General features: G+C 38.0%; 1 protein-coding gene across 3 annotated transcripts in view; it reads left to right on the forward strand.

Annotated features, from left to right (window-relative positions):
• The window catches only part of top2b (DNA topoisomerase II beta), a 132126-nt gene that overhangs the window by 5990 nt on the left and 101339 nt on the right, over positions 1–24797 (forward strand). For 2 of the 3 annotated variants that reach the window (XM_061882614.1, XM_061882616.1), the window contains exons 2-8: positions 1019–1186; positions 6945–7035; positions 12581–12644; positions 14900–15045; positions 15132–15229; positions 17958–18170; positions 24021–24194. In XM_061882614.1, coding sequence (XP_061738598.1) covers positions 1019–1186; positions 6945–7035; positions 12581–12644; positions 14900–15045; positions 15132–15229; positions 17958–18170; positions 24021–24194 — 954 coding nt within the window. The remainder of the gene's footprint in view (positions 1–1018; positions 1187–6944; positions 7036–12580; positions 12645–14899; positions 15046–15131; positions 15230–17957; positions 18171–24020; positions 24195–24797) is intronic. The other variant, XM_061882615.1, reaches the window with a different exon arrangement.

Here is a 24797-nt window from a genome sequence, read left to right on the forward strand (position 1 = left end):
GGTTTCAAAAATTTTAATAAATTACTTTTTAAAAACGGCGCTGTACAGAGTGGTACACGGACGTAGGGAGAAGTACAGAACAGTTGATATCTACGGCTTTTCACACACACAAGTGAATGCAACGCATACTTAGTCAACAGCCATACAGGTCACACTGAGGGTGGCCTGTCGTGGAAATTTCTTAAAGACGATCCTTTAGTGACAAATAGCTTTAAAATGATTTATTAAAGTAACAAACAAATAATGAAAAGCTTTGCAAAGCGAGACCAAACCAGAACGACACAGCCGTTCGTTCCAGCTTGTTCTAACCCCTTTAGAATTTGACATGATAATACATTCTCAGAAGTCCCACCCGCCATGCTCATTTACATACAGTACACCAGTGGAATGAATACCCAAAGTCCTGTGAAGGGGAGAGGGTGTCGTTTGCCCAGGGGGGGGGGGTCACTCAGGAAAGGAGAACAATTTAGCTCTCTTGGGGGTCAGGAAGAGGGAAAACACATGCCCACGTCAACTCTAGTCCACATGTCACATCAAAGACACAGGAGAAAGAGCCCGATCAGATTAGAGGCCTATTGCAGAGTGTCACATTCCTAAACCTAATAAACAACTTTTGGTGCCCAGTTCAAAGAACATCATCTATTTAAACAAGTATAAGTAATTTCGCTATCACAGGCCGTATAAGCAACGCCAACACTGTTACAAATATGCGCCACACTGTGAACCCACACCGAACAAGAATGACAAACACATTTTGGGAGAACATCCGCACCGTAACACAACATCAATCAATCAATGTTCAATACAAATACATGTATCGTTACACCCCTAGCTTCTACCCATCTTCCATGTTCCAACCATCTCCAAACCCTCCTATATGTAATAATTCTACAGTTTGGTGATGGCACGTCTTAAAAAAGGAGTTTTTAAATCCGTTGCTTTTGCACTACTGTGGTTGGAATACATTTCTCTTGGTTGTACAAGCGTACAGTATTAAGTAGTACTACATGTTGCCCAGCAGGAGGCAGCAAATGGCAGGGGCGATGCTGGTAAATTGGAAGTGAACAAGAAAGACAAGCTGAGTTCCAAGTTGTCGGTGGAGAGAGTGTACCAGAAGAAGACCCAGCTGGAACACATCCTGCTCCGTCCTGACACCTATATAGGTTCTGTGGAGCCCATCACACAGGTAAACTAAACACAACCTTGTCCTTCTCTTTACAACCATTGTGTTTGCCACCACTCATGTCAGGCCCACATCAACCTGTTTGCCCTGTTTCCACTGCAGCGGGTACCAGCACTAAATGTGTGTCTCGCTTCCACACTGCTAACTAACTATTAAGACCACGGTACAATATTATCACAGTGTTGAGACTACGGTACGATATTATCACGGTATTAAGACCACAGTACGATATTATCACAGTATTAAGACCACAGTACGAAATCACAGTATTAAAACCACGGTACAATATTATCACGGTATTAAGAACACGGTACAATATTATCACAGTATTAAGACCACGGTACGAAATCACAGTATTAAGACCACGGTACAATATTATCACAGTATTAAGACCACGGTACGATATTATCACAGTATTAAGACCACAGTACGATATTATCACAGTATTAAGACCACAGTACGAAATCACAGTATTAAAACCACGGTACAATATTATCGCAGTATTAAGACCACGGTCCAATATTATCGCAGTATTAAGACCACGGTACGATATTATCACAGTATTAAAACCACGGTACAATATTATCGCAGTATTACAACCACGGTCCGATATTATCACAGCATTTAGACCATAGTACAATATTATCACAGTATTAAGACCACGGTACAATATTATCTCAGTATTAAGACCACGGTACAATATCACGGTATTAAGACGACAGTACGATATTATCACGGTATTAAGACCACAGTACGATATTATCACAGTATTAAGACCACGGTACAATATTATCACAGTATTAAGACTACAATACGATATTATCACGGTATTAAGACCACGGTACAATATTATCACAGTATTAAGACCACGGTACAATATTATCACAGTATTAAGACCACGGTACAATATTATCACAGTATTAAGACCACGGTACAATATTATCACAGTATTAAGACCACGGTACAATATTATCACAGTATTAAGACCACGGTACAATATTATCACAGTATTAAGACCACGGTACAATATTATCACAGTATTAAGACCACGGTGCAATATTATCTCAGTATTAAGACCACGGTACAATATTATCACAGTATTAAGACTACAATACGATATTATCACGGTATTAAGACCACGGTACAATATTATCACAGTATTAAGACCACGGTACAATATCACGGTATTAAGACCACAGTACGATATTATCACGGTATTAAGACCACAGTACGAAATCACAGTATTAAGACCACGGTACAATATTATCACAGTATTAAAACCACGGTACAAAATTATCGCAGTATTACGACCACGGTCCGATATTATAACAGTGTTGAGACTACGGTACAATATTATCACAGTATTAAGACCACGGTACAATATTATCACAGTATTAAGACTACAGTACGATATTATCACGGTATTAAGACCACGGTACAATATTATCACAGTATTAAGACCACGGTGCAATATTATCTCAGTATTAAGACCACGGTACAATATTATCACAGTATTAAGACTACAATACGATATTATCACGGTATTAAGACCACGGTACAATATTATCACGGTATTAAGACCACGGTACAATATTATCACAGTATTAAGACCACGGTACAATATTATCACAGTATTAAGACCACGGTACAATATTATCACAGTATTAAGACCACGGTACAATATTATCACAGTATTAAGACCACGGTACAATATTATCACAGTATTAAGACCACGGTACAATATTATCACAGTATTAAGACCACGGTGCAATATTATCTCAGTATTAAGACCACGGTACAATATTATCACAGTATTAAGACTACAATACGATATTATCACGGTATTAAGACCACGGTACAATATTATCACAGTATTAAGACCACGGTACAATATTATCACAGTATTAAGACCACGGTACAATATCACGGTATTAAGACCACAGTACGATATTATCACGGTATTAAGACCACAGTACGAAATCACAGTATTAAGACCACGGTACAATATTATCACAGTATTAAAACCACGGTACAAAATTATCGCAGTATTACGACCACGGTCCGATATTATAACAGTGTTGAGACTACGGTACAATATTATCACAGTATTAAGACCACGGTACAATATTATCACAGTATTAAGACCACGGTGCAATATTATCTCAGTATTAAGACCACGGTACAATATTATCACAGTATTAAGACTACAATACGATATTATCACGGTATTAAGACCACGGTACAATATTATCACAGTATTAAGACCACGGTACAATATCACGGTATTAAGACCACAGTACGATATTATCACGGTATTAAGACCACAGTACGAAATCACAGTATTAAAACCACGGTACAAAATTATCGCAGTATTACGACCACGGTCCGATATTATAACAGTGTTGAGACTACGGTACAATATTATCACAGTATTAAGACCACGGTACAATATCACGGTATTAAGACCACAGTACGATATTATCACGGTATTAAGACCACAGTACGAAATCACAGTATTAAGACCACGGTACAATATTATCACAGTATTAAAACCACGGTACAAAATTATCGCAGTATTACGACCACGGTCCGATATTATAACAGTGTTGAGACTACGGTACAATATTATCACAGTATTAAGACCACGGTACAATATTATCACAGTATTAAAACCACGGTACAAAATTATCGCAGTATTACGACCACGGTCCGATATTATAACAGTGTTGAGACTACGGTACAATATTATCACAGTATTAAGACCACGGTACAATATTATCACAGTATTAAGACTACAGTACGATATTATCACAGTATTAAGACCACGGTACAATATCACGGTATTAAGACCACGGTACAATATCACGGTATTAAGACCACAGTACGAAATCACAGTATTAAGACACGGTACAATATTATCACAGTATTAAGACCACAGCACGAAATCACAGTATTAAGACCACGGTACAATATTATCACAGTATTAAAACCACGGTCCGATATTATCGCAGTATTAAGACCACGGTCCAATATTATCGCAGTATTAAGACCACGGTACAATATTATCACAGTATTACAACCACGGTCCGATATTATCGCAGTATTAAGACCACAGTACAATATTATCACAGCATTTAGACCACGGTACAATATTATCACAGTATTAAGACCATAGTACAATATTATCACAGTATTAAGACTACGGTACAATATTATCACAGTATTAAGACCACAGTACGAAATCACAGTATTAATTAAGACCACGGTACAATATTATCACGGTATTAAGACCACAGTACGATATTATCACAGTATTAAGACCACAGTACGATATTATCACAGTATTAAGACCACGGTACGATATTATCACAGTATTAAGACCACGGTACGATATTATTTTTCAGTATTAAGACCATGGTACAATATTATCACAGAATTAAGACTATAGTACAATATTATCACAGAATTAAGACCATAGTACAATATTACCACAGTATTAAAACCATGGTCCAATATTATCACAGTATGAAGACCACGGAACAGGCAGCGTAAAGTGAACCGTGTTGTAGCGAGGGAACACTGAATTTTCCAGAATCACATAAGTCTGAGTCCCCACTGCTCTGATCGCATCCTCCAATCATTTGTGGCAGCTCTGGGGTACTTTAACTGTTATCACAGTTCCCAATATTTAGATCTCCAAGGCCCTCGCCTGAAAGGGCGGCAGTCTTTCTCCCAAGAGTCCGTCACGTGTCCATCAACAACTGTTCTATTACACAAATAAAAATAATGTCGCTCTTATGAAACCAGAAAAATATTTAATGTTTCATCTGCCAATAAAGTATATTTTGTGTCTATTTTAGTTGTTAAAAAGAAACTACAACTTGGTTAGTGTATATACTGTATATAAGTACTATTTGAGCACAATGCAATGATGATAACTGTAATAACTGTAATAACTGTCAGGTTCAAACACCGAACTATCTATTAAACAAGACAAGAAGCAAGGACTCAAACAGAGACATGTTTAAATTTAGCTCATGAGGAAAGTGCGTGAACCTGTACCCTCGTACAGTACTACCCCACGCTCTGAGTAATGGGTTCCACGCCCCCTTCCTTTATTTTGGCATTTCCTGATTACATAGCTGCAGCTGCTTCTAAGGAAAGGGGGTCATAAACAGCTGCTGCACTCCGTATTAAACACTTCAAAGAAAATGTGCTAAGAGCGGTGTCAGGTTTGCCTCCTCTTTGCTTGTAGATTTCGGGTCCTTCCTGTGGCAGTCCAATAGATCAAAGAAACCGACAACTCCACGTTGCATCCTAATTGCCCTCAGTGAAGGTTTACAAAGACAGCTTTTGTCTTCTCGCAGGGCAACCTGCATTCCGAGCAAACAAGTTGTGTGATAAGTTATATACAATTATTCTGACAATCACTTTGGTCACAATAACTTAATTTTGCCATTTTATTTATTTTTTTGCTTGTGTATATTTGAGGGTCCCTCATCCCCTCTTTCACAGAGACAGAAGCTACTTTTATTGATTTTGGGTGTGGTTCGTATTCAAGGGCAAAACTTTGCTAACAGACATAGCAAATTTGTTTGCTTTAACCCTTCTATTATGTTGAGGGTCAATTTAACCCATTTCAGTTTTTGTGTTTATCAAAGTACTGGTTATCCTTTCTTTTTCTTGCTGAAATTTGGTGACTTTTCCTCATCTAGGGTCATGAACTGGTGTGTAAAATCTGGACACTTTATTGAGTAGTGGAATGTCTTGCAGAGTTTGTATACAAAGATGATGTTGCGGGTCATTTTGACCCAGACACTTTAATGTGGGTAAATAGCAAAAATAAACAAGTCTCTTTGATGTACAATTGTTTGTATTTTGATTGCCTCAGAGACCCAGAGCCAGGTGTGTGAAGAGAGGGAACTTTCTCAAACTTGTCCTTGTCACTGTTCTCATGTCATCTCTTTGACAAACTCACCAAAAATGAGCTCCAGAAGGATGACATCTGAGGAGACAAGGACAAGTGTGAGAAAGTTCTCTCTCACACCTGGCTCTGGGTCTCAGAGACAATCAAAATACAAACAATTGTACATAGAAGTAAAAAGTACATCAAGGAGACATGTTTATTTTTGGATCTGAACAGCTATTTACCCACATTAAAGCGCCTGGGTCAAAATGACTCGCAACATCATCTTTTTATACAAACTCTGCACAAACATTCCACTACACAACGAAGTATCCAGATTTACACACCAGTTCATGACCCTAGATGAGGAAAAGTCACCAGATTTCAGCAAAAAAAAGAAAGGATAACCAGTACTTTGATCAACACAAAAACAGAAATGGGTCAAATTGACCCATAACATAATACAATTGGAATAAAAAATTTATTGTATGTCACTTTTCTAAATGTTTATATAACCTAAAATAAATTGTTATTGGTTTAACCTGTTTTCTTGACTGTTTTGAGCGCATTTACACAGTATGGGTCAAAACGACCCGCAACATAATCAACGTCATTTTTTCCAACATAATACAAGGGTTAAAGGGGCCCTTTTAAGTAAAAGCAACGTTTCTTACCTATTGGTTCCCGCCTTTGTGTATTTGGGATCTGCATATGTCCTGAAAATGTGAAATCAAACCACGGAGGCACGTCTGAGATATAAAATAATCTTGCCTTTCCTCATACAAAGCTTTTCTATGTATATATATGTATATATGTATGTTCTTTTCTATATCTATTTTCTTTCTTTCCCTCCAGCTTATGTGGGTTTTTGATGAAGAGGTTGGAATGAACCAGAGGGAAATTACCTATGTTCCTGGACTTTATAAAATCTTTGATGAAATTCTTGGTGAGTGAACTCTTCTATTATCATTGCGAAGCGTTTTACACTTGACTTACTCTTTCTTCGCTCGCTCTTACATGCCGTCCAAATGCAAACTCTTGATCCAAAATTAATGACAGGAGTGTTCAAAATAGAAGCTATTTTTATTGATCCCCCCATTGTAAAATGAAAATAAATTGATTACGAATGGTAGATTGGCAACACTAAATTGGCCTTGTGTGTGAATGTGAGTGTGAATGTTGTCTGTCTGTGTTGGCCCTGCGATGAGGTGGTGACTTGTCCAGGGTGTACCCCGCCTTCCGCCCGATTGTAGCTGAGATAGGCGCCAGCGACTCCCGCAACCCCGAAAGGGAATAAGCGATAGAAAATGGATGGATGGATGGATAAAATGTGAGACTAATTTGTTTTGACAGCTTTAACACAAAAGCTAAAATGTGAATGTTTTGTTCAGATAAACAAGTAAAATGTATCTGTAGGCAAGGCTTTAAAGATGCATGCAGTTACACTTATAAGGCAAATGAAATCATATATAAAATATACAAAGCATTCATTGATTGGCTTCTGTAGACGCAGTAAGCGACTGCAAGACATAATTGATCAACAGCCACACCGTTTTTATGTTTTGTTTATTTTTATTTTATTTATTTATTTTTTATCATGTTTTGTTTGTGTTGTGTTGTGTTTGCTCGGTTCTCATTTTTAACCTGCCTATTGTACAGCACTTTGGCTACCCCTGTGGTAAATTTTAAATGTGCTATATAAATAAAGATTTGATTGCACATTGAAAATACCGTATTTTTCGGATTATAAATCCAGAGTATATGTCGCACCGGTTGAAAATGCATAATAAAGAAGAAAAAAAAAACATATATAAGTCACACTGGAGTATAAGTCGCATTTTTGGGGGAAATTTATTTGATAACACACTAATGGATTATTTATAAAAACATTTGATTTAAAACTACCAGATCTCATCCAACTCAAGACTGCCCAAATGATTTATAAAGCAAGTAAAGATTTACTTCCAACAGGGTTACAGAGAAGATTTTTACAGAGAGAAGGGAATTATAATTTAAGAGGTGAACTACTTTTTAAGATCCAATATTGTAGAACAACGCAGAAACGAATGAGTATAACAATAGCAGGGGTTAAAATATGGAACGGTTTAAAGGATGAAATAAAACACAGCACCAACATAAACCAGTTTAAAAAGCTTTTTAAATCATTTATCATTAGTAAATATAAGAAAGAAGAGCAAACATTGTTTTAGAAAGACAATAATATATAATATGTATATAAATACAATTTATGATTTCATAATTATACATATAGGTTATATTAAAATGTATATAGTACCACTTTATATGGAATTCAAATAAATTGTGTATATATATATATATATATATACATATATAAGTGTACAAATGTATATGTTTGATTTAAATGTTAAACTGTGTATATAAGACGTGTGCTACATATATGTTGCTTATATATTGTTTAAAAAAAAAAGTAATATAAGTGAAGCATGTTTTAGATTTTATATATTTTGAACCTTGTTCTTGTTGTGATGGGGTAGGTTTATATAAGCGTTGCTTCAACCTACACCCTTTCGGCTCAATCATTGCTCAAATGAGTGTTTTTTTTTTGTTGTTGTTCTTTGTTTTATGTGAAGATTGCCGAAATAAATGAATAAATAAAATAAATAAAACCCAACACCAAGAATAGACATTTGAAAGGCAATTTAAAATAAAGAATAGTGAACAACAGGCTGAATAAGTGTAGGTTATATGAGGCATAAATAAGCAACTGCTATGTTAACCTAACATATTATGGTAAGAGTCATTCAAATAACTATAACATATAGAACATGCTATACCTTTACCAAACTATCTCTCACTCCTAATCCATAAATCCCATGAAAACTTCTTCCTCGATGTCGCTTCTAAACAACTCTGCCAACTCCAAAGGTATGAGCCGCTTCCTCTTGTGGTTTTCTGCTGCATATTTCACTACGTCCAGCTTGTAATCTGCAGTACATGATTTCCTTTTCGGTGCCATTTTTGTTCAGCCCTTCTCAGTTTTTATAAGTTAACGCCAACGATGAAATGATCCATTTTAATATCTAAGGCAGTAGCATATAGCAGTTAGCATTCCATGACCCACAATGCACTTCACTGCTGTGATTATATGCATCAAGTGTTCATTCAAGGCTTAGGCAAAATATGGAGATATATATGGTGTATCGGGACATGGCCTAAACCAGTGGTTCTCAAATGGGGGTGGGGGTACTTGAAGGTATGAAATGGGGTACGTGAGATTTTTTTTTAAAAGATTCTAAAAATAGCAAAAATTCAAAAATCCTTTATAGATATATTTATTCAATAATACTTCAACAAAATATCAATGTAAGTTCATAAACTGTGAAAAGACTGTATATATCGGAATCGGTAATTAAAAGTTGGACAATATCGGATATCGGCAAAAAAGTCAATTTCCGCTAAAAAAACCCCATTAAAGCTTAGAAATGGCTATGGAAAACGAAACTATAACTGAACTGGCTACAAAGTAAACAAAAACAGAATGCTGGACGACAGCAAAGACTTACAGCGTGTGGAGCAGATGGCGTCCACAAAGTACATCCGTACATGACATGACAATCAACAATGTCCCCACAAAAAAGGATAGAGACAACTGAAATAGTCTTGATTGCTAAAACAAAGCGGGTGTGGGGAATAGTCATCGGATGGGCCTGGATGCATTGTTTAATGCAGTGGTTCTCAAATGGGGGTACTTGAAGGTATGCCAAGGGGTACGTGAGATTTTTTAAAAATAGCAACAATACAAAAATCCTTTATAAATATAATTATTGAATAATACTTCAACCAAATATGAATGTAAGTTCATAAACTGTGAAAAGAAATGCAACAATGCAATATTCAGTGTTGACAGCTGGATTTTTTGAGGACATGTTCCATAAATATTGATGTTAAAGATTTCTTTTTTTGTGAAGAAATGTTTAGAATTAAGTTCATGACTCCAGATGGATTTTTGTATTAAAACCCCCAAAGAGGGCACTTTTAGTTGATGATTACTTCTATGTGTAGAAATATTTATTTATAATTGAATCACTTGTTTATTTTTCAACAAGTTCTTAGTTATTTTTATTATTTTTTTCCAAATAGTTCAAGAAAGACTACTACAAATGAGCAATATTTTGCACTGTTGTACAACTTAATAAATCAGAAACTGATGACATAGTGCTGGATTTTACTTCTTTCTCTTTTTATTTTCCAACCAAAAATGCTATGCTCTGATTAGGGGTTACTTGAATTAAAAAAATCTTCACAGGGGGTTGAGAACCACTGGCCTAAACATATCGAGATATTAATGAAAGGCCATATCTTTAATGTCTTTAATGTCCTTAAATGTCCTCTGTGTTCTTTGATGTTTGAAGTTTCCCTCTTCCACACATGGAAGAGGGATGTGTACTATGGCTATGAGTTGTTTTTTTTGTTTGTTGTTTTTTCCCCTTGGCCTCAGTTTGCACCCCCTCTCCAAGGCCCAGGCTAAGATCGATTTTTTAATTTCATTTTAATCTTCTATTCCCCCCCCCTTGTTTACCTGTATCTCATCTTTTTTTGTAAGGGGCGCTGGAAGCCGGCAGACCCGTCAGCGATCCTGTTCTGTCTCCCTGTAATGTTTGTCTGATCTTGAATGGGATTGTGCTGAAAATTGTAATTTTCCTGAAGGAACTCTCCTGACGGAATGAATAAAGTACTATCTAATCTAATCTAATCTAATCTATCGCCCAGCCTCGTAACAAAGGTAAAAAAGCTAAACAAGACTGGAAAAAGACTAAAAAATAAGCTGTTTCTTTGTTTGGAGAAACTGTTGTAAACTAAAGGAAAAATAGAAGGAAAGAAATAAGAACGGTTTGGTCTTTTGAGTGAAATCCAGAAGCCACATTCAGCATTGGTACACCCCTTTCAAGTGTGGGATAAGCACAGCATAAAAGCAAAACACTTGACAATTAGTATGAGTTTTTTCCCATATTTGAACATATTTGTTGCATAATGCTATAATGAATTTGCATTGAGCTATGATACATAACATTGTAGACAATGCATTTTTAAAGGGGAACATTATCACAATTTCAAAAGGGTTAAAAACAATAAAAATCAGTTCCCAGTGGCTTGTTGTATTTTTTGAATTTTTTTTCAAAATTTTACCGGTCTCCGAATATCCCTAAAAAAAAGCTTTAAAGTGCTTGATTTTCGCTATTCGCGATGCCACTATCCATTTCCCTGTGACGTCACACAGTGCTGCCAATGTAAACAAACAATGGCGAATAGCACAGCAAGATATAGCGACATTAGCTCGGATTCAGACACGGATTTCAGCGGCTTAAGCGATCCAACAGATCACGCATGTATTGAAACGGATGGTTGGAGTATGAAAGTATTGAAGAAGAAACTGAAGCTATTGAGCGAATAGCTATTGACGCTATTCATAGCCATGGCATGGCCGATTAGCTGCGTTAGCATCGCCGGTAAAATGTGCGGACCAAACGATCAGGACTTTCGCATCTTTTGACACTGGAGCAACTTAAATCCGTCGATTGGTAAGTGTTTGTTTCGCATTACATGTGGGTGGAAGGAAACGTAATATAGTTGCAAATGCATCTGCAGGTTATCCATACATCTCTGTGCCATGGCTGATTTAGCACCGCCGGTAAATAGCATGTTAGCATCGATTAGCGTAGCATGTAAGCATCGATTAGCTGGCAGTCAACATCAACAAAACTCACCTTTGTGATTACTGTGACTTTATCGTTACAAATGTATCTGCAGGTTATCCATACATCTCTGTGCCATGTCTGCTTTAGCACCCCCGGTAAATAGCATGTTAGCAAATAAGTCAATATCAACAAAACTCACCTTTGTGATTTCGTTGAATTTATCATTGCAAATGCATCTGCAGGTTATCCATACATATCTGTGTCATGTCTGTCATCGCCGGTAAAATGTGGAGCCACTTTGGTACATTCAACGGGGGTCTGGCGGCAGACACTTTGGCATCTTCGGGCCGGTGGTGAACTTGAATCCCTCCCTGTTAGTGTTGTTACGCCCTCCGACAACACACCGACGAGGCATGAGGTCTCCAAGGTTCCAAAAAATAGTCGAAAAAACGGAAAATAACAGAGCTGAGACCCGGTGTTTGTAATGTGAAAATGAAAATGGCGGGTGTGTTACCTCGGTGACGTCACATTCTGATGTCATCCCCTCCAGAGCGATAAACAGAAAGGCGTTTAATTCGCGAAAATTCACCCATTTAGAGTTCGGAAATCGGTTGAAAAAATATACGGTCTATTTTCTTTACCATCAAGGTATATATTGACGCTTACATAGGTCTGCTGATAATGTTCCCTTTAAGGCACCAGCATCCTGTAGTCCCCAACACTCAAATCAACATTTATTTCCCATACGTGCTTGTGCATGTCCATCTGAGTCCTATTAAAGTGATTTTTAAATTCTGCCAACTTTCTTTGCAGTCAATGCAGCTGATAACAAACAGAGAGACAAAAATATGAATTCCATCAAGATCACCATTGACCCGTAAGTACATGTTGCATACGAGATATTACACACCCTGGCTAACATGAGGAATCCCCAGACTTGGAGAATGTTCATTCAGTCGTTTCATTTTGTACAAACCCCGTTTCCATATGAGTTGGGAAATTGTGTTAGATGTAAATATAAACGGAATACTTTAAATCCTTTTCAACCCATATCCAGTTGAATATGCTACAAAGACAACATATTTGATGTTCAAACTGATAAACTTTTTTTTTTAATGCAAATAATCATTAACTTTAGAATTTGATGCCAGCAACACTTGACAAAGAAGTTGGGAAAGGTGGCAATAAATACTGATAAAGTTGAGTAATGCTCATCAAACACTTATTTGGAACATCCCACAAGTGTGCAGGCTAATTGGGAACAGGTGGGTGCCATGATTGGGTATAAAAACAGCTTCCCAAAAAATGCTCAGTCTTTCACAAGAAAGGATGGGGCGAGGTACACCCCTTTGTCCACAACTGTGTGAGCAAATAGTCAAACAGTTTAAGAACGACGTTTCTCAAAGTGCAATTGCAAGAAATTAAGGGATTTCAACATCTACGCTCCATAATATCATCAAAAGTGTCCGCCCTGAGATTGATAGGTAGTGAGTTCAAATTCCGGCCGAGTCATACCAAAGACTATAAAAATGGGAGCCATTACCTCCCTGCTTGGCACTCAGCATTAAAGGTTGTAATTGGGGGTTAAATCACCATAAATGATTCCCGGGCGCGGCACCGCTGCTGCTCACTGCTCCTCTCACATCCCAGGGGGTGATCAAGGGTGATGGGTCAAATGCAGAGAATAATTTTGCCACATCTAGTGTGTGTGTGACAATCATTGGTACTTTAACTTTAAAAGGTTCAGAGAATCTGGAGAAATCACTCCACGTAAGCAGCATGGCCGGAAACCAACATTGAATGACCGTGACCTTCAAACCCTCAGACGGCACTGTATCAAAAACCGACATCAATCTCTAAAGGATATCATCACATGGGCTCAGGAACACTTCAGAAAACCACTGTCCCGAACTACAGTTGGTCGCTACATCTGTAAGTGCAAGTTAAAGCTCTACCATGCAAAGTGAAAGCCATTTATCAACAACATCCAGAAACGCCGCCACCTTCTCTGGGCCCGAGATCATCTAAGATGGACTGATGCAAAGTGAAAAAGGGTTCTTTGGTCTGACGAGTCCACATTTCAAATTGTTTTTGGAAATATTCGACATCGTGTCATCCGGACCAAAGGGGAAGCGAACCACCCAGACTGTTATCACTGCACAGTTCAAAAGCCAGCATCTGTGATGGTATGGGGGTGCATTAGTGCCCAAGGCATGGGTAACTTACACATCTGTGAAGGCACCATTAATGCTGAAAGGTACATACAGGTTTTGGAACAACATATGCTGCCATCTAAGCGCCGTCTTTTTCATGGACGCCCCTGCTTATTTCAGCAAGACAATGCCATGCCACGTTCAGCACGTGTTACAACAGCGTGGCTTGGTAAAAAGAAGAGTATGGGAACTTTCCTGGCCCGCCTGCAGTCCAGACCTGTCTCCCATGGAAAATGTGTGGCGCATTATGAAGCGTAAAATACGACAGCGGAGACCCCGGACTGTTGAAGGACTGAAGCTCTACATAAAACAAGAATGGGAAATAATTCCACTTTCAAAGCTTCAACAATTAGTTCCCTCAGTTCCCAAACGTTTATTGAGTGTTGTTAAAAGAAAAGGTGATGTAACACAGTGGTGAACATGCCCTTTCCCAACTACTTTGGCATGTGTTGCAGCCATGAAATTCTAAGTTAATTATTATTTGAAAAAAAATAAAATAAAGTTTGAGTTTGAACATGAAATATGTTGTCTTTGTAGCATATTCAACTGAATATGGGTTGAAAAGGATTTGCAAATCATTGTATTCTGTTTATATTTACATCCAACACAATTTCCCAGATCATATGGAAATGGGGTTTGTAGAAAAGAAGCAGATAGGAGACGTGACACAAATTTCCAGTCATTTCATAAGCCAACTTAGGAAAATTGTGGTTGTCAGTAGCAGTTTAATCTTGAAATAATGCAGTGTAAAAATGATTGAATCACTCTATTCTGAGTAAAAGGTAGTCACGTCATTTCCTCCGAGAAATCGTAAGAGGTCAGGGTATAAAATACATTGGAAAGTGAGCGCCCTCTAGGCGTCCGTGTAAATATTGCAAACAGCCTGGTTTACACTTTATTCATCCATTCACTCCGTCAGTGAGTCCAACACCATAACCATATGGAACAATGGCAAAGGGATACCAGTGGTGGAGCACAAGGATGAGAAAATGTACGTCCCGGCTCTCATTTTTGGCCACCTGCTCACCTCCAGCAACTACGATGACGATGAGAAAAAGGTGACAGGTGAGCAGACACATGACAGATGATTGCCATTGTCGATGAAATCTGATAAATGTTTGATTACATCTCCCGCTTTATTCATTTCCCAGGTGGGAGGAATGGCTACGGTGCCAAACTTTGCAACATTTTTAGTACCAAGTTCACTGTGGAAACGGCCTGCAAAGAGTACAGACACAGTTTCAAACAGGTGGGAAATACATGTCCAATATGTCAGTGTACCTCTTTACAACTCCATGAATGGTTGTTGTAGCAGAGAGATTATGTTTAATAATATCCAGAATGAATTAGTCAAGTATTTGATATAGCCAGCACAGAGTGGTTATGTTTCCATGAAACAAACACATTTAAAAAGTACTTATTATGGGCCTGATTTACTAAAATGTGCAAACTTGATTGCACACAAAGATGGTCTACTAAACTCGTGAGCAAAGAATTGCATCACGTTAGGGTTGTAAGTAGGTGTGTAACGAACGGTACACAAGAATTTCGGTTCGGTATGTACCTCGGTTCAGAGGTCACGGTTTTCGGTACAGTAAGAAAACAATAAAATGTAAATTTTTGGGTTATTTATTTACCAAATTTGCAAAATCTTCCACCAAAAACATCGTTCTTAGTGGAATATTTGATGTGAAGTAATGAGAACCTTGGATATGTCAATAATTCATAATAACATTGATTTTGATTCAATATTATGTTTTGAGCAATGACAGTTTGAAAGAGAAGAAAACAGCTTTGTTTTATTAGTCAATGCTGCAACTTTTTCTAAATTACATTTAGCCGTTAAGCTTTTTTATTTCACCTTTGTTATCCATCCATCCATCCATCTTCTTCCGCTTATCCGAGGTCGGGTCGCGGGGGCAACAACCTAAGCAGGGGAACCCAGACTTCCCTTTCCCCAGCCACTTCGTCTAGCTCTTCCCGGGGGATCCCGAGGCGTTCCCAGGCCAGCCGGGAGACATAGTCTTCCCAACGTGTCCTGGGTCTTCCCCGTGGCCTCCTACTGGTTGGACGTGCCCTAAACACCTCCCTAGGGAGGCGTTCGGGTGGCATCCTGACCAGATGCCCGAACCACCTCATCTGGCTCCTCTCCATGTGAAGGAGCAGCGGCTTTACTTTGAGTTCCTCCCGGATGGCAGAGCTTCTCACCCTATCTCTAAGGGAGAGACCCAAACTCATTTGGGCCGCTTGTACCCGTGATCTTGTCCTTTCGGTCATGACCCAAAGCTCATGACCATAGGTGAGGATGGGAACGTAGATCGACCGGTAAATTGAGAGCTTTGCCTTCCGGCTCAGCTCCTTCTTCACCACAACGGATCGGTACAACGTCCGCATTACTGAAGACGCCGCACCGATCCGCTTGTCGATCCACTTTTGTTATGTTTTTGTTTATTTTAATAGTATTTTTAGAATGTGCCGTGGGCCTTTAAAACATTAGCTGTGGGCCGCAAATGGCACACTTTTGACACCCCTGCTATAGATAATAAAAAATAAAATCGGATAAATCAATGGGTAAAAAGCAGAGCCTGGCGACGCATTTGCGTTTATCATAACTCTCTCGCTCTCTCACTCTCTGCCCCCCCCTCACAAATGCTGCTGCGTGCACAATTTGTTTAGTTTTTAACCCTGAACGTACATTGAAAATACACGCAACCCTAACTTAAAATGCCGGACATTTGAGGCATTTAAGAAACTCCACCCGGACAGCCCCGCAAACGAGGACATGTCCGGTGAAAAGAGGAGGTATGGTCGCTGCTAGCATGCCGTGTGTTGTGCCTCGGTGTGCATTGTTTACACAACGTGCTGTACACACTTAATATGTCCGTGTGGAAACTCGTCCGGCACACCTCCCAACTGAACCAAACCCCCCGTACCGAAACGGTCCAATACAAATACACGTACCGTTACACCCCTAGTTGTACTGTATACTGGTACTGGTATAGTACCGCGATACTAATGAATCATATTTGGTGCCTCCAAAAAGTGCCACTTGTCGTAAATAATTTTGACATAATAACAGGTAGATAAATGACACAACACGGTGGAAGAGGGGTTAGTGCATCTGCGTCACAATTACGAAGGTCCTGAGCTCAATTCCGGGTTCGGGACCGTACTGTGTGGAGTTTGCATGTTCTCCCCCTGACTGCGTGGGTTCCCTCCAGGTACTCCGGCTTCCTCCCACTTACAAAACATGGACCTGGGGATAGGCCCCTCCCACCTCCAAAGACATGCACCTGGGGATAGGCCCCTTCCACCTCCAAAGACATGCACCTGGGGATAAGCCCCTCCCACATCTAATGACATGCACCTGGGGATAGGTTAATAGGCAACACTAAACTGCGACTTATAGTAAAAAAATACGGTATATCTAGTCTTGTGCCAAACACACAGGGGTTAGCTTCTCCCTGAGCGCACCTTCAGCGTGCTAAAAATAGCTTCTGTCGTCCACTGTTGCGGTTAATGTGCTACAGATTATAGTTTTGTGCTGCATGTTCTACAACAAAAGTTGGAGCATGTTGCCATGTAGCAGTAAATGAGTGTTTCCATGGTGACACACAAAATCATCATTTTAAACATGGTGGTGTATACTTTGCACACACAATTTAGTACATACTATTTGAATCTTAGTCGAGCAGACTCAAGTGTAGAAAATACATTTGTCACACAAAAACTTCATTCAAACCTCTATGGAATAGAGACTACAATACCCTACTAGAACTGCAAGGAACTACAATTCACTACGACACGTACTACAAACTGCTACAAGTACTATGACTACATTACTACATACTTAACATTTATTATTCTGGATATTTTCCTGAAGTTATAATAAAGGTAGTAGAACAAGTGTGTGCTGATCAGTCGTCTGCACTGTCCATAGCATGAGCACGATCACGATTGTGTGTGTTGTGTTGCAGACGTGGCAGAACAACATGAGCAAATCCTCCGAGCCCAAGATCAAGTTTTTCGATGGCGATGACTTCACCTGCGTGACGTTCCAGCCAGACCTGTCCAAGTTCAAGATGGAGAAGCTGGACAAGGATATAGTGGCGCTTCTTACTCGCAGAGCTTACGACGTGGCCGGCTCATGCAAAGGCGTTAAAGTCACCTTGAATGGGAAAAAATTGCCTGTAAGTCACAGTCCAACATATTTGAATTACTCGTAACAGTCGTACATTTTTGAATTGCCTCTAATGCACAGTCCAACATATTTAAATGACCTGTAACAGTCGAGCATATTTGAATTGCCTGTAAGTCACAGTCGTACATATTTAAATTACGTGTAATTCAAATTCATAAATATTTTAATTACCTTTAAGTCACAGTCATACATATTTAAATTACGTGTAATTCAAAGTCATAAATATTTTAATTACCTTTAAGTCACAGTCGTACATATTTAAATTACCTGTAATTCAAATTCATACATATTTTAATTACCTATAAGTCACAGTCATACATATTTCAATTACCTGTAATTCACAATCATACATATTTGAATTGCCTGTAAGTCACAGTCGTACATATTTAAGTTGACTGTAAGTCAGTCGTGCATATTTCAATTACCTGTAAGTCACGGTCGAACATATTTAAGTTGACTGTAAGTCACAGGTGTACATATTTAAATTGCCTGTAAGTCACAGTCGTACATATATAAGTTGCCTGTGAGTCACAGTCGTACATATTCAAATTACCTATAACCCACAGTCGTACATATTAAAAAAAGACCTGTAAGTCACAGTCATACATATTTGAATTACCTGTAAGTCACAATCATACATATTTGAATAGCCTGTAAGTCACAGTCATATATATTTAAGTTGACTGTAAGTCAGTCGTGCATATTTCAATTACCTGTAAGTCACAGTCGAACATATTTAAGTTGACTGTAAGTCACAGGTGTACATATTTCAATTACCTGTAAGTCACAGTCGTACATATTTAAGTTGACTGTAAATCACAGTCGTGCATATTTCAATTACCTGTAAGTCACAGTCGTACATATTAAAGTTGACTGTAAGTCACAGTCGTGCATATTTCAATTACCTGTAAGTCACAGCCGTACATATTAAAGTTGACTGTAAGTCACAGTCGTACATATATAAGTTGGCTATGAGTCACAGTCGTACATATTCAAATTACCTGTAACCCACAGTCGTACATATTACAAAAAGACCTGTAAGCCACAGTCATACATATTTGAATTGCCTGTAAGTCACAGTCGTACATATTTAAGTTGACTGTAAGTCACAGTCGTACATGTATAAGTTGCCTGTGAGTCACAGTCGTACATATTACAAAAAGACCTGTAAGCCACAGTCATACATATTTGAATTGCCTGTAAGTCACAGTCGTACATATTTAAGTTGACTGTAAGTCACAGTCGTGCATATTTCAATTACCTGTAAGTCACAGTCGAACATATTTAAGTTGACTGTAAGTCACAGTCGTGCATATTTCAATTACCTGTAAGTCACAGTCGAACATATTTAAGTTGACTGTAAGTCACAGTCGAACATATTTAAGGTGACTAAGTCACAGGCATACATATTTAAATTACCTATACGTCACAGTCGTACATATTTAAGTTGACTGTAAATCACAGTCGTGCATATTTCAATTACCTCTAAGTCACAGTCATACATATTTCAATTACCTGCTGAATTTCCCCCAGGGATCAATAAAGTACATTCTATTCTATTCTAATTCACAGTCGTTCATATTGAATTTGCCTGTAAGTCACAGTCATACATATTTAAATTGACTGTAAGTCATAGTCGTGCATATTTCAATTACCTGTAAGTCACAGTCGAATATATTTAAGTTGACTGTAAGTCACAGTCGTACATATTTAAGTTGACTGTAAGTCACAGTCGTGCATATTTCAATTACCTGTAAGTCACAGTCGAACATATTTGAGTTGCCTGTAAGTCACAGTCGAACATATTTAAGTTGACTGTAAGTCACAGGTGTACATATTTAAATGACCTGTAAGTCACAGTCGTACATATTTAAGTTGACTCTAAGTCACAGTCGTGCATATTTCAATTACCTGTAAGTCACAGTCGAACATATTTAAGTTGACTGTGAGTCACAGTCGAACATATTTAAGTTGACTGTGAGTCACAGTCGTACATATTCAAATTACCTGTAACCCACAGTCGTACATATTAAAAAAAGACCTGTAAGCCACAGTCATACATATTTGACTATCCTGTAAGTCACAGTCGAACATATTTAAGTTGACTGTAAGTCACAGGTGTACATATTTAAATTACCTGTAAGTCACAGCCGTACATATTTAAGTTGACTCTAAGTCACAGTCGTGCATATTTCAATTACCTGTAAGTCACAGTCGAACATATTTAAGTTGCATGTAAGTCACAGTCGAACATATTTAAGTTGACTGTAAGTCACAGGTGTACATATTTAAATTACCTGTAAGTCACAGTCGTACATATTTAAGTTGACTGTAAGTCACAGTCGTGCATATTTCAATTACCTGTAAGTCACAGTCGAACATATTTAAGTTGACTGTAAGTCACAGTCGAACATATTTAAGTTGACTGTAAGTCACAGGTGTACATATTTCAATTAGCAGTAAGTCACAGTCGTACATATTTAAGTTGACTGTAAGTCACAGTCGTGCATATTTCAATTACCTGTAAGTCACAGTCGAACATATTTATGTTGCCTGTAAGTCACAGTCGTACATATTTAAGTTTACCGTAAGTCACAGTTGTGCATAATTGTTGGATTTGTTTGCTTAATCAATCAATCATTTAATTCCACATACAGATACATTGAAGGTCTTAAGTGTTGTTTTAATGTTTTAAAGTAAATTTTTCTATAACATTATATTTCTCCTCTTTTGTTGAGAAAAATTGTTGTATATTCTTGGGTAGCAGATTGTAGTTTCCTTTGTGTATAATTTTAGCTTTTTGCAAATTCACTATGTCGTGGAATTTCAGTATTTTTGATTCAATAACGAAAGTGTTTGTATGTTTTCTATATCCAACATTATGTATTATTCTGATATTATCGTCCGATAAATGCTTTAAAATGTAATATCGGAAATTATCGGTATCTGTTTCAAAATTATCGGTATCAGTTTCAAAAAGTAAAATTTACGACTTTTTAAAACGCCGCTGTGTACATGGAGGTAGGGAGAAGTACAGACTGCCAATAAACCTTAAAGGCACTGCTTTTGCGTGCCGGCCCAGTCACATAATATTTACGGCTTTTCACACTTTTCACACACAAGTGAATGCACTGCATATTTGGTCAACAGCCATTACGGGTCATACTGAGGATGGCCGTATAAACAATGCCAACACTGTTACAAATATGCGCCACACTGTGAACCCACACCAAACAAGAATGACAAACACATTTCAGGAGAACATCCACACCGTAGCACAACACAACAAATACCCAGAACCCCTTGCAGCACTAACCCTTTCGGGACGCTACAATATAACAATATACACCCCCCGCTACCTAATTTATCATCAATCATTATACCTAGAAATGTGGTTTCATTTACTCTTTCAATTTCTATTTCGTCTGTTTGTATTTGTGTTTGACTTACTCTTCTACTGTTACCAAATAGCATTATTCTACTTTTACTGAGATTCAATGAGAGTCTGTTTTTGTCAAACCATCTTTTCAATGTGTTAATTTCTTCTGTTATTACTTGTATTATCTTCTGTGTGTTCTCTCCTGTACAAAGCGCTGTTGTATCATCCGCAAATAATACCGTATTTTTCGGACTATAAGTTGCAGTTTTTTTTCATAGTTTGGCCGGGGGTGCGACTTATACCCAGGAGCGACTTATGTGTGAAATTATTAACACATTACCGTAAAATTTCAAATAATATAATTTAGCTGATTCACGTAAGAAACTAGACGTATAAGATTTATGGATTAGGAGTGAGAGATAGTTTGGTAAAGGTATAGCATGTTCTATATGTTATAGTTATTTGAATGACTCTTACCATAATATGTTAGGTTAACATAGCAGTTGCTTATTTATGCCTCATATAACCTACACTTATTGAGCCTGTTGTTCACTATTCTTTATTTGTTTTAAATTGCCTTTCAAATGTCTATCCTAGTGTTTTATCAAATAAATCTCCCAAAAAAATGCGACTTATACTCCAGTGCGACTTATACTCCGAAGAAATACGGTAGTGTTTGTGTTTGACTTTCTCTTCTACTGTTACCAAATAGCATTATTTTACTTTTACTGAGATTCAAGGATAGTCTGTTTTTGTCAAACCATCATTTCAATTTGTTAATGTGGAGTCCTTTGCCATGGGCCAAGGACCCTATTGAAACTGCTGTGTTTTATTATTATTCCGCACCTACGCGCTGTAATTTGACCCCCTTAACATGCTTCAAAACTCACCAAATTTGACACACACGTCGGTATAGCAAACCTTCCCAACATATTAAGCAACCAATCCCCCAAAATGAAAATTGCGCTCTAGCGCCCCCTAGGAAAAAAATATAGACAAAACTGCATGTAACTTCTGTTAGGAATGTCATAGCGACATGAAACAAAAACTCCCACGTTGGTCTGATTTAGACCCAATTTTCATACACTCGCTTCTTTCAACATAAATCTACAGGAAGTTGGAAAAAACCCCTTCAAAATAAAATTTTCGCAAAAAATGCAATTTTTGCAGCTTTGCGCTGTAATTTGACCCCTATAAAATGTTTCAAAAGTCACCAAACTTGGCGCACACATAAGGACTGGCGAATATTGCGATCTAATGAAAAAACCAAAGCCCAAAACTCAAAATTGCGCTCTAGCGCTATTTTTGAATAAAACACTGAAAAAACTGCTCCTAGGAAGAGAACACAGACAAAATTGATTTTAACTTCCGGTAAGAATGTCGGAGAGACATGAAACAAAAACCTCTATGTAGGTCTCGCTTAGACCTACATTTCATAGATTGACAACCCCCAACAAAAATCAACAGGAAGTTTGCAATCCCCCTTCAAAACAAAAGTTTTGTAAAAACCGGTCACCTTTCTTCAAACATTATCTCCTCTGAGTGCGTTTGTTGTTTTGGCTTCAAACTCGCACAGGAGAGAGATTGAACCCTTCTGATTAAAAGTATAGAACAGAGTTTTGATAAAGTCTCAGGTTCTGATTTTACACGCCTTCAAAGAACCCCTGTGCGAAGTCTCCTAAAAAATTTAATTTTTGCCTCTTTGAGCTGTTATTTGACCCCCTTAAAATGCTTCTAAACTCACAAACTTGACACACACATCAGGTCTGGCAAAAATTGCGATCTGATGAAAAAACCTAACCTCAAAACTCAAAATTGCGCTCTACCACCCCCCTAGGAATACAACACGGACAAACTGCTCCTAGGAAGAAAACACAGACAAAACTGCTTGTAACTTCCGGTAGGAATGTCAGAACGACATGAAACAAAAAACACTATGTAGGTCTCACTCAGACCTACATTTTAATAACTAACATACTTTAGCAACAATCAACAGGAAGTTTGATATTTTCACTTCAATACAACAACAGCATTACTTTCACAATGCATTAGATTCTCAAAATAGTGGCTCCAAGGCGTCTTCTAACGCTTATCCAGCCGTGGGTCTCGGGGGCAGCAGCCAAAGGCGGACCCGACCAACGCTGCTTGCAGCTTTAATTTCTTCTGTTATTATTTGTATTGTCTTTTGTGTGTTCTCTCCTGAACAAAACGCTGTTGTATCATCCGCAAATAATACTATTATTAATCTTTTTTTAACTTTACAAATGTCATTTATATATTACATTTATAAGATTCGTCTGTAACTTCTCTTTCCTTTGCTTTTTACACACCACCATGCCATTGTTTGTGAAGCCGGGTTTTGAAAAGTTAGAAACATTTGGAGTAATCTCACTTCTGATTTGGAAGTGTAACAAGGTGCTGTGTAGAGGTTTCAACCTAACTTGTCTTCACTCGCTTCAGGTCAATGGCTTCCGCAGCTACGTGGAGCTTTACGTGAAAGACAAGCTGGATGAGACTGGCGTCGCCCTGAAGGTGGTGCACGAACATGTCAACGAGCGATGGGAGGTTTGCCTCACGATGAGCGAGAAAGGATTCCAACAAATCAGCTTTGTCAACAGCATCGCCACTACCAAGGTATGTGCATGTACACGTGCATCTACACCGATTCCCTCTGGCCATTTGTGACATATTGCTGAGTGGATAGAAGCGTTTCATTTTGGAGAGCAGGTTTCATTTCTGTGACTGACGATTTTAACAAGTCTTTTTTGTCTACTGCTTTAAAAGAAAACTGCACTTTTTTGGAATTTTTCCCATCATTCTTAATTCCTATGTCAGACAAGAACACACATCTTTCCCTTTTCTTGAAATTAGGAATTGCGGGAAAAAAAATGATAGTGAGAGGCAGCTAACAATACACGTAAAGGGGATTGGTACCCAGCAGAGGTGGGTAGAGTAGCCAGAAATTGTACTCAAGTAAGAGTACTGTTACTTTAGAGATTTATTACTCAAGTAAAAGTAAGGAGTAGTCACCCAAATATTTACTTGAGTAAAAGTAAAAAGTATGTTGAGAAAAAACTACTCAAGTACTGAGTAACTGATGAGTAACCTGATTACGGCAACAAATAATGCACAAAAACATAAAAATAGCAATGAGCAAATTCAGAGCCATGAATATGTAAAATAGTATATTTTAAATAATAGTACATTAAAATAACAAAAAATTAAGGCACATTGAGC

This window comes from Nerophis ophidion, linkage group LG21 (assembly GCF_033978795.1).
Source record: "Nerophis ophidion isolate RoL-2023_Sa linkage group LG21, RoL_Noph_v1.0, whole genome shotgun sequence".
Lineage (NCBI taxonomy): Eukaryota > Metazoa > Chordata > Actinopteri > Syngnathiformes > Syngnathidae > Nerophis > Nerophis ophidion.